The sequence below is a fragment of the Staurois parvus genome, unplaced genomic scaffold (genome assembly GCF_062004578.1).
Source record: "Staurois parvus isolate SC_StPar_1 unplaced genomic scaffold, SC_StPar_1.0 ptg000053l, whole genome shotgun sequence".
Taxonomy (NCBI): Eukaryota; Metazoa; Chordata; class Amphibia; order Anura; family Ranidae; genus Staurois; species Staurois parvus.
The window spans coordinates 6,030,355-6,044,680 of record NW_028317849.1 but is presented as its reverse complement, the minus strand read 5'-3'; the positions used below and the strand labels follow the sequence as shown (position 1 = coordinate 6,044,680).

General features: G+C 42.0%; 1 protein-coding gene across 2 annotated transcripts in view; it reads right to left on the bottom strand.

Moving 5' to 3' along the window:
* Nucleotides 1-14,326, bottom strand: part of CPAMD8 (C3 and PZP like alpha-2-macroglobulin domain containing 8) — a 204,962-nt gene that overhangs the window by 118,714 nt on the left and 71,922 nt on the right. For both annotated transcript variants that reach the window (XM_089667566.1, XM_089667561.1), the window contains exons 14-19: nucleotides 11,633-11,825; nucleotides 6,387-6,559; nucleotides 5,670-5,819; nucleotides 4,410-4,571; nucleotides 2,658-2,800; nucleotides 258-320 (exon numbers count right to left, since the gene is read on the bottom strand). In XM_089667566.1, coding sequence (XP_089523692.1) covers nucleotides 258-320; nucleotides 2,658-2,800; nucleotides 4,410-4,571; nucleotides 5,670-5,819; nucleotides 6,387-6,559; nucleotides 11,633-11,825 — 884 coding nt within the window. The remainder of the gene's footprint in view (nucleotides 1-257; nucleotides 321-2,657; nucleotides 2,801-4,409; nucleotides 4,572-5,669; nucleotides 5,820-6,386; nucleotides 6,560-11,632; nucleotides 11,826-14,326) is intronic.

Genomic DNA, 14,326 nt, shown 5'->3' with positions numbered 1-14,326 from the left:
AAAAAATTGGAAAACCTACACGAGCGATGGTTTCTGCCACTAACAGTACTTATCACTGACTCTTAAATTATCCCTAAATGATCCACAATCAGGAGTGAGATTAGAGTGTGTTTACCATAAAACAATATTGTAAGGGATCACATGATTTACATGAGTTAAAGAAAAACATATTTAACTGTTTACAGGAAGCAAAATAATACAACATTTTACAGACTGTCATCCAATGTGAAAGGTTTTGTAATTTTAGTCTAGTTTACCTGACATTGAAGCAGTGCCAGACCAGGGTTTCAGGAAAGAAAGTCCTTTTTCTTCTCTCAAATCTGTAAGAAAATCAGTCATAATTATAGACAAATGTTAAAAAGTGTCAGGTTTTTTTTACATGGCACTTAGCACTGTGTAAACTCATGTCTTGGATCCAGGCCCTTCTCTGTTCTACTTTTCTAATATATTAGAGAGGTGAAGACAGAGAAGAGCAGGCAATAGATCAAGTGTCAAACACCCGACTCATGAGGCCATTTTTTTTGGCCCTCGTGCTTCTACTGCAGCTCCTACACTTCTTCTCTGCCCCCACCTTGTCTCAGCAGTCATCAGCAGAGAGAAGGACAGAACTCCTCCACCAGACCTTATGTTTTCCTGTGCAGCCGCAGCACCCCCTCACATCTCTGCCTTCCCTGGTCTCAGCATTCAGAAGACTCCAGCAGCCCTCCTCTGGTCCTCCTCCAGACCCTGCACTTTCTGCTTCCCATCTCTGCCCCCAGCTTCTTTCCCGCAGCTGCACAAAGTAAGGAGGTGCACTGTGATGTAAGGGAGAGTGAGGGACTCTTGACTTCTGGGTGGGGGGCAGAGGCGTTCCTAGGGTTGGTGTCACCCGGTGCGGTAACACTTGGTGACACCTCCTCCGTCGATCCTACAGAATGGATCGGATCTGCAGACTGAGCATAATGGATCGGACTCCGATCCATTATGCTCAATCCACAGATCCGATCCATCCTGCGGGATCGTCGGAGGGGGTGTCACCAAGGCTTTCTTTACAACTAACCTTTTCTTGGAGCGGGTCCGTAGTGGCAAGATGTGTCTCCCATGTAGATATGTCCCCCCTGAAGCAACTAGCATGTCCCGGTTTCAGGCACGATCAATGGATGATAGAACTACTGTATCCAACCATGTACCTTCTGGTGAAGTAACCCCTTCCATGCCAATTTGCTTCAAGGGGGACATATCTACATGGGAGACACATCTTGCTGCTACAAAGGCCCCCCCATATCACTGACCCCCCCCCCCCCCCCACATGTCACTGTCTTCTCCATGTTACTGTCCGCCCCACATGTGTCTGTACTCCCAATGTCACTCCCCCCCATGTAACTGTCCTCTCTCCGATCCATTATGCTCCCAAATAATCAGCTGTGCAGCCTAAAAGGGGTTAACTGTGGCAGCTCTGTACTACAGCTGGTGATCGGTGATCGGCTTCTTATGTCTGAAACCGGGACATGCGCAGTTGCTTCGGGAGGACATATCTACATTATTATTATTATTATTATACAGTATTTATATAGCGCCAACAGTTTTCTCAGTGCTGTACATTATAATGGGAGACAGTACACGAGACAGCACAGTAACAATACAATACAATACATAAGGGGTTCGAGGGCCCTGCTCCTTGGAGCTTACAATCTAGGAGGGAGGGGATGGGAGACACATCTTGCCGCTACACCGGTGTCACCCTGTATAGGTTGCATGCCGACGATCCCCACAGGATCCTTGGCATGCAACATACACGGGGTGACACCAGACCCGCTCCAAGAAAAGGTAAGTTGTAAAGAAAGCCGACGATCCAAGCAGGATGGATTGTATCCATCCTGCAGGGATCGTCAGCTTGCTTTAAAGCTTACCTTTTTGTGGAGCGGGTCCGGTGTCACAACATGCGGTAGGTGTCACCGGTGCGGACCGCACCCCCCGCACCTGCCTCGGGACACCACTGTTGGGGGGCTCTTGACATCAGATGTAAAGGAGGTGGGGTGCTCTGGACATCTGCTTATAAATATTATGAGAATAATACAATTCTATGCCAGCTGAAATGGAGGGTCTCACACCCTTGGTATCATCCACAAGAAACGTTATTGGAGACTGCTCAGACAGAACAACATAGCAGAAACGTGTTCTGTCTGAGCAGTCTCCAGTAAAGTTTCTTGTGGGTGATACCAGTGGTGTGTAACCCTCACTTTTAGACTTGTATCATATCCTACAGGAGTATGAGTGGGCTCTCTGCCAGTCTGCACCTGCCCTTCACAGCCTAAGTGTTAAGTTATTACTAAAACCAGTACTAATGGAATGCAGAGGGTATCATTTAATATGATAAAGAATAGATAAATTTATATAGTCTTACAGATACAAATGGCCTTTTGAGGGCAACTGGAATGCTGATGTGGCTCGTAATGAAATTGAGTTTGACACCCTTGCACTAGATAATAGAAATGTGATAATTAGATCTATCCCCAGTGTCACTGGACAATAATTGGAGATAGTGCTCAGGATACATAGCCTTTGTCAATTTTAATATAAATCACTAGAGATAAACTGGTACATTTGGACCTTGCTATTTGATTGACAGTAATTGGTGTGGTATTCTTTGCTGAAAAAGCAAGTTTCTGTTAACTTACCGGGGTGCTACTCTGTTATGAGACGATGTCACCAGTGTTCCTGTGTGCGGCTGGAAAGCTGGAACTGCCTCATCTGTGTACATTCCATCGCTCTGTCTGTAATTTAGACTTACCACATCTGTCATCACAACCAATCCTGTCTCCTGGACAGGCATCAAGGAAAAGAAAAACATTTGTTAGTTTCTTGGACCCCTACTTTGTAGAAGCACAGGACTTTCCTTTCAACTGATTATCTTGCTACGGAGGCTGCACCTTACACAAGTATTGAGGATGAAGCGAGTGCACGTGCATGTGTGTGTATATATAATGAATTTGGGAGGAAACATTGTAAGATATTTACTTGCTTGTACACCACAAGAGTTCGCTCAGTAGCCATACCAGAGAAACTTACAAGATCATGACACACTGGGGTTGATTTACTAAAACTGGAGAGTGCAAAATCTGGTGCAACTGTGCATGGTAGACAATCAGCTTCTAACTTCAGCTTGTTCAATTAAACTTTGACAAAAAAAAATGGAAGCTGATTGGTTTCTATGCAGAGCTGCACCAGATTTTGCATTCTTCAGTTTTAGTAAATCGACCCCTCTGGTACAGAATTCTAGTCGTCCTAAACAATATAACCAACAAATACCCCTAATGTGCTGGAACTGCCAAAAAGAAAAGGGCATATTTTTATACATCTTCTGGTTTTGCCCAGCCATACAGACATTCTGGAAAGATATCCATAATATACTGACTAATAGTTTAGGAGTTAGCTTCAGACCTTCACCAGAGTTTTATCTCATCCATGTTCATACACAATTCTGCCCTGCCCCATAAAACAAAATCTCTCCATATACATTTAAATACCACAGCTCAGGCTGTGATACTTAGACCTGCTCTCCACACATATATGTTCCGTAAAGAAACAGATGAATCAGCTTAAATACATCTGTGAGATGGAAGAACTGATGTTCACAAAAACAAAACAGACTTGACACCTTCAATTCAATGTGATACTACTGGAAATACTTCATTTACTCTCAGGACTACAAGAAAATATTGCTTTGGTGGACACGAGCGAGCTGACACCACCTTTGATCAGGGACATGAGGGTTCCATTTTTTTCTATTTAAATCGAAACCGTGATGTAATAGCAACATTACCTTAAGACCTCCCCTTTTTTTTCCTTGCTCACAACCTTCTTTCCTCAGCATTCTCCCTTCTCTCTCCTTTTATATGTACCTCCTGCTGTCCTCATAAACATCAAGCTTGTCCCCATAGGTGCACAACACAGCATTAAATCTCAGCTTGGAAGGCTACTTTCTACTACTCCCCCATTACTCCACATGGGATGGCATGTATTTAGGCAGGGTTGATAAAAAGCTGAATTAGGAAAAGAGTGCATACCAGTAGGGCAAAGCCTATCCTTTCCCCATCTCTCCTCCTTGGCTTTTATTTTTGTGATGTACTGTACTTGACACAACAAATTGTCTACATTGTATATGTCATAATCTAAGAAGAATGCACTATGTACTGGATAATGTGGCAATATACAGCACAGCATTCCTGTTGTAAAACTGTTTTTTATAATGGTAAAACCTAAACAATGAATAAAAGAAAAACAAACGCAGACAATATATCAGTCTTATTGTCATTTGATTTCCTTATTACTTCCTGGTTTTATAGTTTTTACAATGCTTTCTTCACTTTTTTGTGCAAACTATAAGGGCCTAGACACAGCCTATTTTTACTTCTATTAGCCTCACTTACTGTGAAAGCAAACCTAGCATCCTTGGTAATATCCCAATGCCATGAAAAAACTGATGAGCGTCGTTTCCTCTGAGAACCCAGACCTGGCCACCAAAAATGTCCATCATCCTTTCCAGTCCCAAAAGCATCTGAAACATCAAAAGTGGCAAGTTCCTGGAATATCTGCAAAAGCCAAGTGAAACAATGTTTAGTACTATTATTAAATAACAATTTCATATCCTCATGTATTATAGCTATTAGATGTTCACTAACCTATAACCCCCATTTTGACAGATTAGGACAATGAATAAGATAATTGTGCAGCACTTAAGTAGTACCAAGAATAAATATGTCCTAAATAAATCAAGAGGGCGTCCAATTGATAATTCAAATATGTGCGTTAAAGGAATTGCTCTGATGATACAATATATAGAAAAAGTAAAGTTCAAATGGATGTGATCACAGTTCCAATAAACATCAACGCTTTCAATGATTATAACCAAGGTGACTCTGTTATACCCAGTTGTACATGATTCAGTGTTCAGGTGAAGTGCGGGGTATAGGTAAAATGCACACTCTCCAGATGCGCATTTATAGAGCGCGTTGTATACAGTAAATGGCGGTCTGCCAGGAATCCCTTCTAGGGTGGTACCGGATGCAGCCTGAGTTAGGCGGTCTTCATCTGGATTATAGGATGGTAAAAAGCCAGAGGTCCCCTTTAAGGATGTGACACAGTGGATCAACCTCTTCTAGGCACTGGGATGGTCACCAAGGAATCTCTGGGGGATTAAGCGCTCAGTGCAGAGCAGTGCCTCCAGACAACTAGACCAGTCATAGCCCCCCAACCTCCAAAAATGAGATCCTTTGTAAATCCTGCACCTGAGGGATTTACAAAGGATCTCACTTTTGGAGGTTCAAGGGCTATGACTGGTCTAGTTGTCTGGAGGCACTGCTCTGCACTGAGCGCTTAATCCCCCAGAGATTCCTTGGTGACCATCCCAGTGCCTAGAAGAGGTTGATCCACTGTGTCACATCCTTAAAGGGGACCTCTGGCTTTTTTAACACACCACTCTATAGAACTATAGGTACAAAGCCTGTTGTACAAGCTGCCTTTCCTTCAATTTTGTTTACACAGCAACAGGGTCACAATAACCCTTGAATATCAACATAACTCCTAAACCAGTAGCATGATGACTCTAGAACCAAAATTATGTTCATAACTGTTTGAAGTTGTTTATATAACACATTGCAATTTCAGTAAGCCTTGATATAGTAGCTAACCTTTTCAGGAGTTATCTTGAAGCCATTACCCAGGAGATGTGCACTCTTATCCACTATAGATACACACACACAGCTTCCTCTGGTAGCCTTAACTTTAAGATCTACAGCATCACCTGGTCTAGAGTCATTGGTGGAGAGTGACACTGACACCTGTGGAACATAAAACAGCAGTGAGCAATCAGAAATGTTAGCTATTTCATGTAAGTAGGTCAAAGAACCAAAACATATTATCACAATTAAATACAGTATAAAACTACAAAATATAAGGAGGATAGGAATCGCATTTCCTCAAGCCTCCTCCCATCTTGGAATTTTTTGTACCTCAGTGACTCTATCTATACCATTGATACAGAATATATTCATGTTTAACCAACATCAGACCTACTCCCCAGCTAAAATCTAGTACACGTGATCAGAAAATCGTATGAAAAATACCGCTTTCGAAGCGATCGTACGACAATCATTAGTGCACAGCTTTAGTCCAAAATTATTTGAAGGGACAAGCACGAAAATTTTTCACGTACGAGTTTTTTTCCGAAAATACATTAAAAATACATTACATCACTTCTGAATTTTTCTTCTGTCGTACAAGAATTTCTGTAACTTTAATAACCTTTTTAATAACTGCATTTTTATCTGCCTGAAGTTCAGCTTTACTGTATATATATATATCAAAATATATTTAAGTTATCATCATGTTATCATCATACACTTTACCTTGTTCTCAAAGGCTGGTGAAATCGGTATCTGGGCACTGTCAGTAATTCCCTCTCCATTCTCCCTCACATAATAAACCAAGAGTCGACTTAAAGGAGCCATATTATGAGTTACAAGAAAATGTACATATGTCAGCCACACTTCAGAATCAGGAGGTGAATGGTCTGTTGACTCTAACAGAAACAAAAATGGACATTTAATATGAATACTGCCAAGCACACCATACTGTATACAACAAAATAAAGTTTATCTAAACCCAAAAACAAAATAATAATATACTGCAACTTATAAATCTTCGTCACAACCAGAAATTACACTTTGTTAACATTTAGCATCATGTTGCAAGGTGCACGTTACAATAATAATTGTGCAAAGATATTCAATAAAATAACATTTACATTTAATATACAGCAGTTGTCTTTGTTTTCATATTATCATGTATAATACTAGCAATAACAACCAACTCCAATAAACATGGGGAGCTGATAAACCACAATTCTGTGGCACATAGTCTTCAAATAATAGGATTTTTGTCTTAGCTGTAAAATAATTTTCTTGGAGTACATTACAGGACACGGGTTCTTAATCTTGGACCATGGATTATGCAGCTACCTTCAGGTGACTGGACACTGGTAAAGAAAGCTGTAAGGACAGTCTTAGCAAAACACCTCCCACTCACACCAAGCCTCAGTTTAACAGCAAGCAACAACGAATAAATCATAAGAAACAGGAGGGAAAAACCTTGGCCCTTTGATGTATTCCAAAAAAAAAGGATTTTACAGGTGAATCAAAAATCCTATTTTCTTAATCATACATTACAGTGTGCAGGATCTTAGTCTTGGACCGTGTGACATTCCAAAAGCATTGCAACACCAACAGACCCACGCAGTAAATGAGCAAACAGAGGGCTCAATAACTCAGCGAGCAGTGTGAAGCCCCCTACCCCAGAAATTTGGCCTAAAAACCGTCTGGTAAAACGTAAAAGACAAGTTCACCTTTTGGTAAAAAATAATAAATGCACAGAATCAATGAACTACCACAGCGCTTGGTAGTTCATTCAAAACTACGAGCTGACAGCTGCTAAGGCTGTCGGGAGTTATAGTTTCTCATTCACAGAAGAGTGACGCAACTGGGTGGGGGAGCAGTGGGGAGCAGGGGCCAGTGCTTTTATAACATGTTACACCCTGAATATGGGTGTAACATTTAACATGTTATGAAAGGGGAACTTACAAAGTTCCTTTAAACATGTATACAGAAGACAAGGTTGCAGCCTAACAAATCTTTGAATAGATGCCGGATTTTGAAAAGCCCATGAAGCACTGATAGAGCTGGTGAGTGTGTGTTAATAGAAAATTATGGAATTTTATCCATCAGACTTTAGGTTTGAATGATGACTTGATGGCAATATTGCAATGAGAGGGAGGATATCCTCTACCTGGACCCTCAGGAATGACAAAGAGTAAATATAATTGTCTAAAAGAAGCTACAGCTGAGAAATAGACTTGCAAAGAATGAACCACATCCAGACAATGGAGAAATCTCCCCGGAAAGGTTTCAGAGCAGGGGAAGAACAACGTCCTGGTTACAGTGGAAAGAGGAAACCATCTTGAGAAGAAAGGAGGCCTTAGGCTGCAAAACAATCTTATCCCTGTGTAACACTAGGAATGGCTTCTCACAGGATAGGGTCGTTAAGCCTGAGACATGTCTTACATGGATGATAGCAACGAGGAAAACAACCTTGTGAGTAAGGGAAGACAGGAAAACATTTCTAATAGGCTCAAATGGTGGTTTCTGAAGAACTAACAAAACCAAATTGAGGTTCCTTACTGGGGAAAGCACAGGAGCAATATGTCCATAACTGGTTCGTTATTGGCAGGAAGTGTTTGATAATATTAGTTGCGTATTCCATTTTCAATGCACACCTGAAGCAAAAATAGGAATTTTGAAACTCCAAGAGGAAGACCCACATTTTTTAAATAACAGTAATTAGACGCATCACCCCTACTGCTGACGTGTGTTTACACGAAACGCGTCTAGGAGGAGCCCTCGCACGCCTTGACGTCACGCCGCCGTATCAGGAGGTCCGGCGGCCCACACTTGATTTGTACTGGTCAGTGCTTGTTTAGGTGCTTCTTATGATTGCTCACAGCAGTCTCTTGTAACCTCTTTAGTTGCTTATGTACGTCATTGTTCTTATTTGATACAATAAATTTATTATTCATATTACTACACTATGAGCACCTTTATTTCACATACCTGGCACTGAGCCTCCATACCTCAGCACCAGTATTTTAGGCACTGCTGCAGACCTGAGGATTAAGCACCTTGTGATCAGACCTGTATCCTTCCCGTATACCACTGAGGGATCACCAGAGGATCTTGGCACCAGGCTGTTTCCACCCAGGACCCCAGGATGCATGTGATCTAGATATGCGCAATGATATTGTGCTTCTGGTGAGTAGGCAATCTATTCATACCTCTACAACAGAAGATTGGATCATACTCACAGAGATTGATATTTTATGGTGGACTACATAACTCTTATTAAGATAATATAAGTGGACTTATATCAGTCACATATTCTGTTATGATAAAGGTTTTATATTTGATTTAGCGCTGCACTCCCTGTGTTTTGATTTTAGTAGAAAGGCCTTGTGGTTCCTTTTAGTGCATTAGTCGCTTTTTTGAGTGCGCTCACTGACTTACATATATGTATTATATTGGCAATTATTCATTTAGCTGTGCACTACGTTTATGATTTGTTTATTTGAGAACGTTTGTGGTTACTTTTTTGGTGCATTAGCTGCTTTAGTAAGCGCCTTCTTCACACTTTTTGTTTAGAATATTGTGAAAAGGTGCAATATTCTAGGCTCAAAGTGTCCCACTCTAATCAGCTAAATAAGCCATAACACCTGCAAAGTGTTCCTGAGCCTTTAAATGGTCTCTCAGTCTGGTTCAGTAAGAATCACAATCATGGGAAAGACTGCTGACCTGACAGTTGTGCAGAAAACCAACATTGACACCCTCCATAAGGAGGGGAAGCCTCAAAAGGTAATTGCAAAAGAAGTTGGATGTTCCCAAAGTGCTGTATCAAAGCACATTAATAGAAAGTTATGTGGAAGGGAAAAGTGTGGAAGAAAAAGGTGCACAAGCAGCAGGGATGACCGCAGCCTGGAGAGGACTGTCAGGAAAAGGCCATTCAAAAGTGTTGGGGACTTTCACAAGGAGTGGAGGCTGGAGTCAGTGCATCAAGAGCCACCACACACAGACAGATCCTGGACATGGGCATGGGAAATGTTGTATTCCTCTTGTCAAGCCGCTCCTGAAAGCGTCTTAACTGGGCTAAAGAAAAACAGACCTGGTCTGTTGCTCGGTGGTCCAAAGTCCTCTTTCCATCTTTTGCATCTCATTTGGAAACCAAGGAGTATGGAGGAAGAATGGAGAGGCACACACTGCAAGATGCTTGAAGTCCAGTGTGGAGTTTCCACAGTCTGTGTTGATTTGGGGAGCCAAGTCATCTGCTGGTGCTGGTCCACTGTGCTTCATTAATTCCAGTGTCAACGCAGCCATCTACCAAAAGATTTTGGAGCACTACATGCTTCCTTCCGCAGATGAGCTTTATGCGGATGCTAACTTCATTTTCCAGCAGGACTTGGCACCTGCCCACACTGCCAAAAGCCAAAAACCTGGTTCAATGATCGTGGGATTACTGTGCTTGATTGGCCAGCAAACTCGCCTGACCTGAACCCCATAGAGAATCTATGGGGCATTGCCAAGGGAAAGATGAGAGACATGAGACCGAACAATACAGACGAGCTGAAGGCCACTATTTCATAACACCTCAGCAGTGCCACAGGTTGATAGCTTCCATGCCATGCCGCATTGAGGCAGTAATTTCTGCAAAAGAAGCCCAAACCAAGAACTGAGCACATTTGCATGCTTATACTTTTCAGAGGTCCAATATTGTTCTATGTACAATCCTTGTTTTATTGATTGCATGTAATATTCAAATTTTCTGAGATTGTGGATTTGGGGTTTTCATGAGCTGTAAGCCATAATCATCACAATTATGACAAATCACGGCTTGAACTATATTGCTTTGCATGTAGTCTATCTCATATATTAGTTTCACCTTTTAAGTTGCATTACTGAAAAAAATGAACTTTTGCACGATATTCTAATTTTTCTAGTTTCACCAGTAGATGCTATGGGGGTAAATGATACACATGCTTCTTTGTGTGTATGGAAAGGTTGCAGGAGCAGAAGTATATCCTATAGACCTCTGCTGGCAGTGTGGGCTTTTAGAAGTACCAAAAGTGTCTCCAAGGCTGTCTCAAAATAAATCCATAACTCTATTAAAGTCACCGAGGCCTATCATTGGTAATTCTTCACCTGAACTTCAAAACTGTAAATCATTTAGGAATATTGACTAAATATAGAGGGAGAATACGCATTAGCAAAAATACAGGGAGTATTATCTACAGTGCTTCACATGAAGACGCATCTTCCTGGCTCGTCATTTTCAGTGTGCCTGCAGGTGACCGGTATAACCCGTCAAGAATAAGAGATGCGTCAAGAATAAAGTGCAATTGGACATTGTGATCGACCACAAACTAGCACATTATGACAGACTTAACATCAAACAGAATCCTATAGTGCAGTGCTGTCAAGGATCCCCGAACGCTTCCATCTTCCCTAGTGGTCCTTCCAGGTTTTAGATGTTTGGCTGCTTGAATGGCCGGGCTGCGGCGATTTCACTCCCGTGCATGTGCACAGGAGTCATATCGCCGCGCCACAGAAAGCAGGCCGTGAATGTGATCTGAGCTGTGCATGTGCAGCTCAGATCACATTACCTGCTGACAGGCAGAGAGAAAGAAGAGACCTCTAGGATTATAATTTTTATTACCAAGACTTTACTACCACTTTGTCAGTGTCCCACATCATAGACTTTCTCTGTTATTCTATTAGTCATTCCAGTAGGCAGCAATATATCATCGTTGACAGGTATGGAGAGAATTCTGGTACCTACAGGGGCATAGAAGGATGGTATAGTGCAGCAATATACAGAGGAAATCAGGATTTTGCTTTTTGGTTTAGATATGCTTTAAAGAGACTAAGTTTCTTGCTTATCAATTGTCTGGGCAAATGTATAGGTATAGGTATGGGTTTTTGCAAAGCATGTGTATGTTTGTATATGTGTGTGTAATATATATATATATTTTAGTTATACATCCATGACCTGGTACCTGATCCATTATCTTCTGTTTCATTAAAGTTTCTGTCAAAGGTAACAGATGGTGATCTCTTTGTCCTTTGTAGAGTGACATTTGTTGACTGCATTCCAGACAGCACAATGTTTCCACGAGATGCCACTTCATAGTGCAAAGTGAAATTGCATAGACAGGTGGACTTCAAGGTAATTCGGGCATCCTCACCCACCTGCCATCAAGAGAGGCGAAACAAGTGACAAGACTCATGCTTCACTTTGTTCAAATTCATAGTCCCTAATCCTAGCGCATATTAAAAAGGTAGGTCAGTTTGCAAAAAAATGATGTTAATAATTATAATATAGAAAAAATAGAGATAATCCAATGGCACTCAGTAGGGCTGATTTACTAAACAAGCTCATAAAATTCACGCAATAAATTCTGTGAATACTCACTTCAATTATCCAATCATGTGAAAAGCAAAACGCTGCTACTTTTTTCATCTGCACATGATTGGATAACTGAAGTGAATTTTCACACAATTTATTGTGCAAAGATTCTCAACTCCGTTATTAAAGCAGCCTCTATTTGTGGCTCTAATTTAATATATATTTAACTAAAAACCATAGGGTGAAGGTGACATAAAGCAACTCTGTCAAGGTGAATAAAACATGATTGTCAAATAGGGTGTACATTTTTTATGCCCCACTCTGATGCACAAACCTAAGACACTACCAGGGATTGTTAAAGCTTGTCAGCCGTGTCCTGCCTCAAATACATTCATATTGGCCTACAACCATTACAGGCTGCCTCACTGCTCAATAAGAATGTGAGGGAGGTAGGGGGCTTGGGCAGGCGTCAACTGCACCTGACCAGACTGCCTGGATATTTATGTGTGTTGGCAGAAATTGGAGCTTACTGTAGGCACCTTTGTTTTACACCTGGCAGCAATTTCTTGGCTCGACAGATGTGTTTTAAAGCTTTCAGCATTCTCTAAAAATGTTCTCCTAGGACCCCTTTTCATTTCATACTAAAGGTAATTTGACATATCTGCTGCATGCACTAACTATATTCATTGAAGTGTAAATCTGCTTTACCTAAAAATAAGTGGCAACAGGTCCTATATGCAAGGCCCCTTTCACACGGGTAAGCAGGTGACAGGTCCGTGTTCGCTCTGCTGCAGCAGAGTGAACACAGCCCCAGCCTCCTGTCCTCTATGGTCGGTCGGATGGAAACGGACCACCTGTCCATTTCCATCCAACTGCCATCCCATCCGATGGATGGAAGGATAATGGATCCCTGTCAGTCTCTTTTTGGTGGATTGGATTGGATGTCGGTGGGTGTAAACATAACACATATCCGTTTACACCCACCACTCCAAAGAGGAGAATAGAGGTTCTAATCGGGTCTTAAAAATGGGCAGGCAGACCCGATCAGAACGTCCATGTGAAAAGGGCCCAATATATTTTTGCTACATGTTAAAATGGTTGTAAACCTGAAATAAAAAAAATTAATTAAGCAGTTTACAGTAAAGCATCGCAAGTCATCAGTGCCCAGTCTTGCAATGAAGTGTAAATCCATCATTGAAAAATCCTCTTCGCTTTCTAGCAGTGTTAAAACCCGACACATGACAGAAATTGGTGTCACCACACTCCTGCTGCTCTGACTGACATATTACGTATATCTCTCATGCACGGGCATTAGGGAAGTAGGAATGTGTCCAGCATTCCAGCAAAAGATTGCTTCCCTACATCTTTTAGCTCTCCCACGATTGGCTGCTCCGTGCCTCAACATTATTGAGCATGCTGAAGTCATGTGGTACCTTCCCTGATTTCCGATTGGATACTACTCGTGAGGGGGCATGCCAAGCCAACGTGGGTTTGTGCCATCCTTCTGTCATCCAGGAGATGTCATCCATCCTCTGTGTGTGACGTGCACGCACAGTGGGAACTTCAATGTCCGCACGCGATGCTAAACCACGCTAGTGTACTTGCCAGAGAGAGTGTAGAGATGGGAGGAGAGGCCTGTGAGGTCACCACTCCGCCTCCTGAGCTCAGGCATTCAGACATGCCCACCAATCTCCGATATGCATAGGGCTCATACAGGCACAGGGAAAAAGAATTTTCAGGTAAAACTACATCGATTTCATTTAGATATGTGGAAACATTTCTATGGTGCCTTTGTTTTATATAGCATGCACTGCAGGTTTACAACCACTTTAAAGGAGAAGTATAGCCAAAGCTCTTTTGGCTATACCTCTCCTATGGATCACAGCAGAGCAGTTTGTTCTGCACTCCTGTGACCCCTTTTCAGCCGATAGCGGGCCAAAGCTGATGTTACATAGGTAGGCCAGGCTCTGGAAAGATCCTGGCTAAAGTCAGGATAAATATAAAATATAAATATAAATAACTATAAATAGTATCCACCTAGACGCCTGGACCAGAAGCTAGCTTAGCCTTTCAACAGCCAGACCCTCTTACCCCCTCCACAGCCCAGCGCTCCAGTGAGCACTGGAGGGGCAGAGCAGAGAGCCAGAAACTGACAGTCACCACTCTCTGCTCAGACTGGAGGGGGAGAACTGAGCGATCAGCGGGTGTTAGAACGCTTGATTTTCTGTGTAGAGCCAGTGAGGAACAGCTGCAGCTGGGATCGTTGCTGCAGCCATCTAGGTGAGTATAATGTTTTATTTTTCTGTATTCCTGAGCTTCTCTTTTAAAGCTTGATACTAATGAC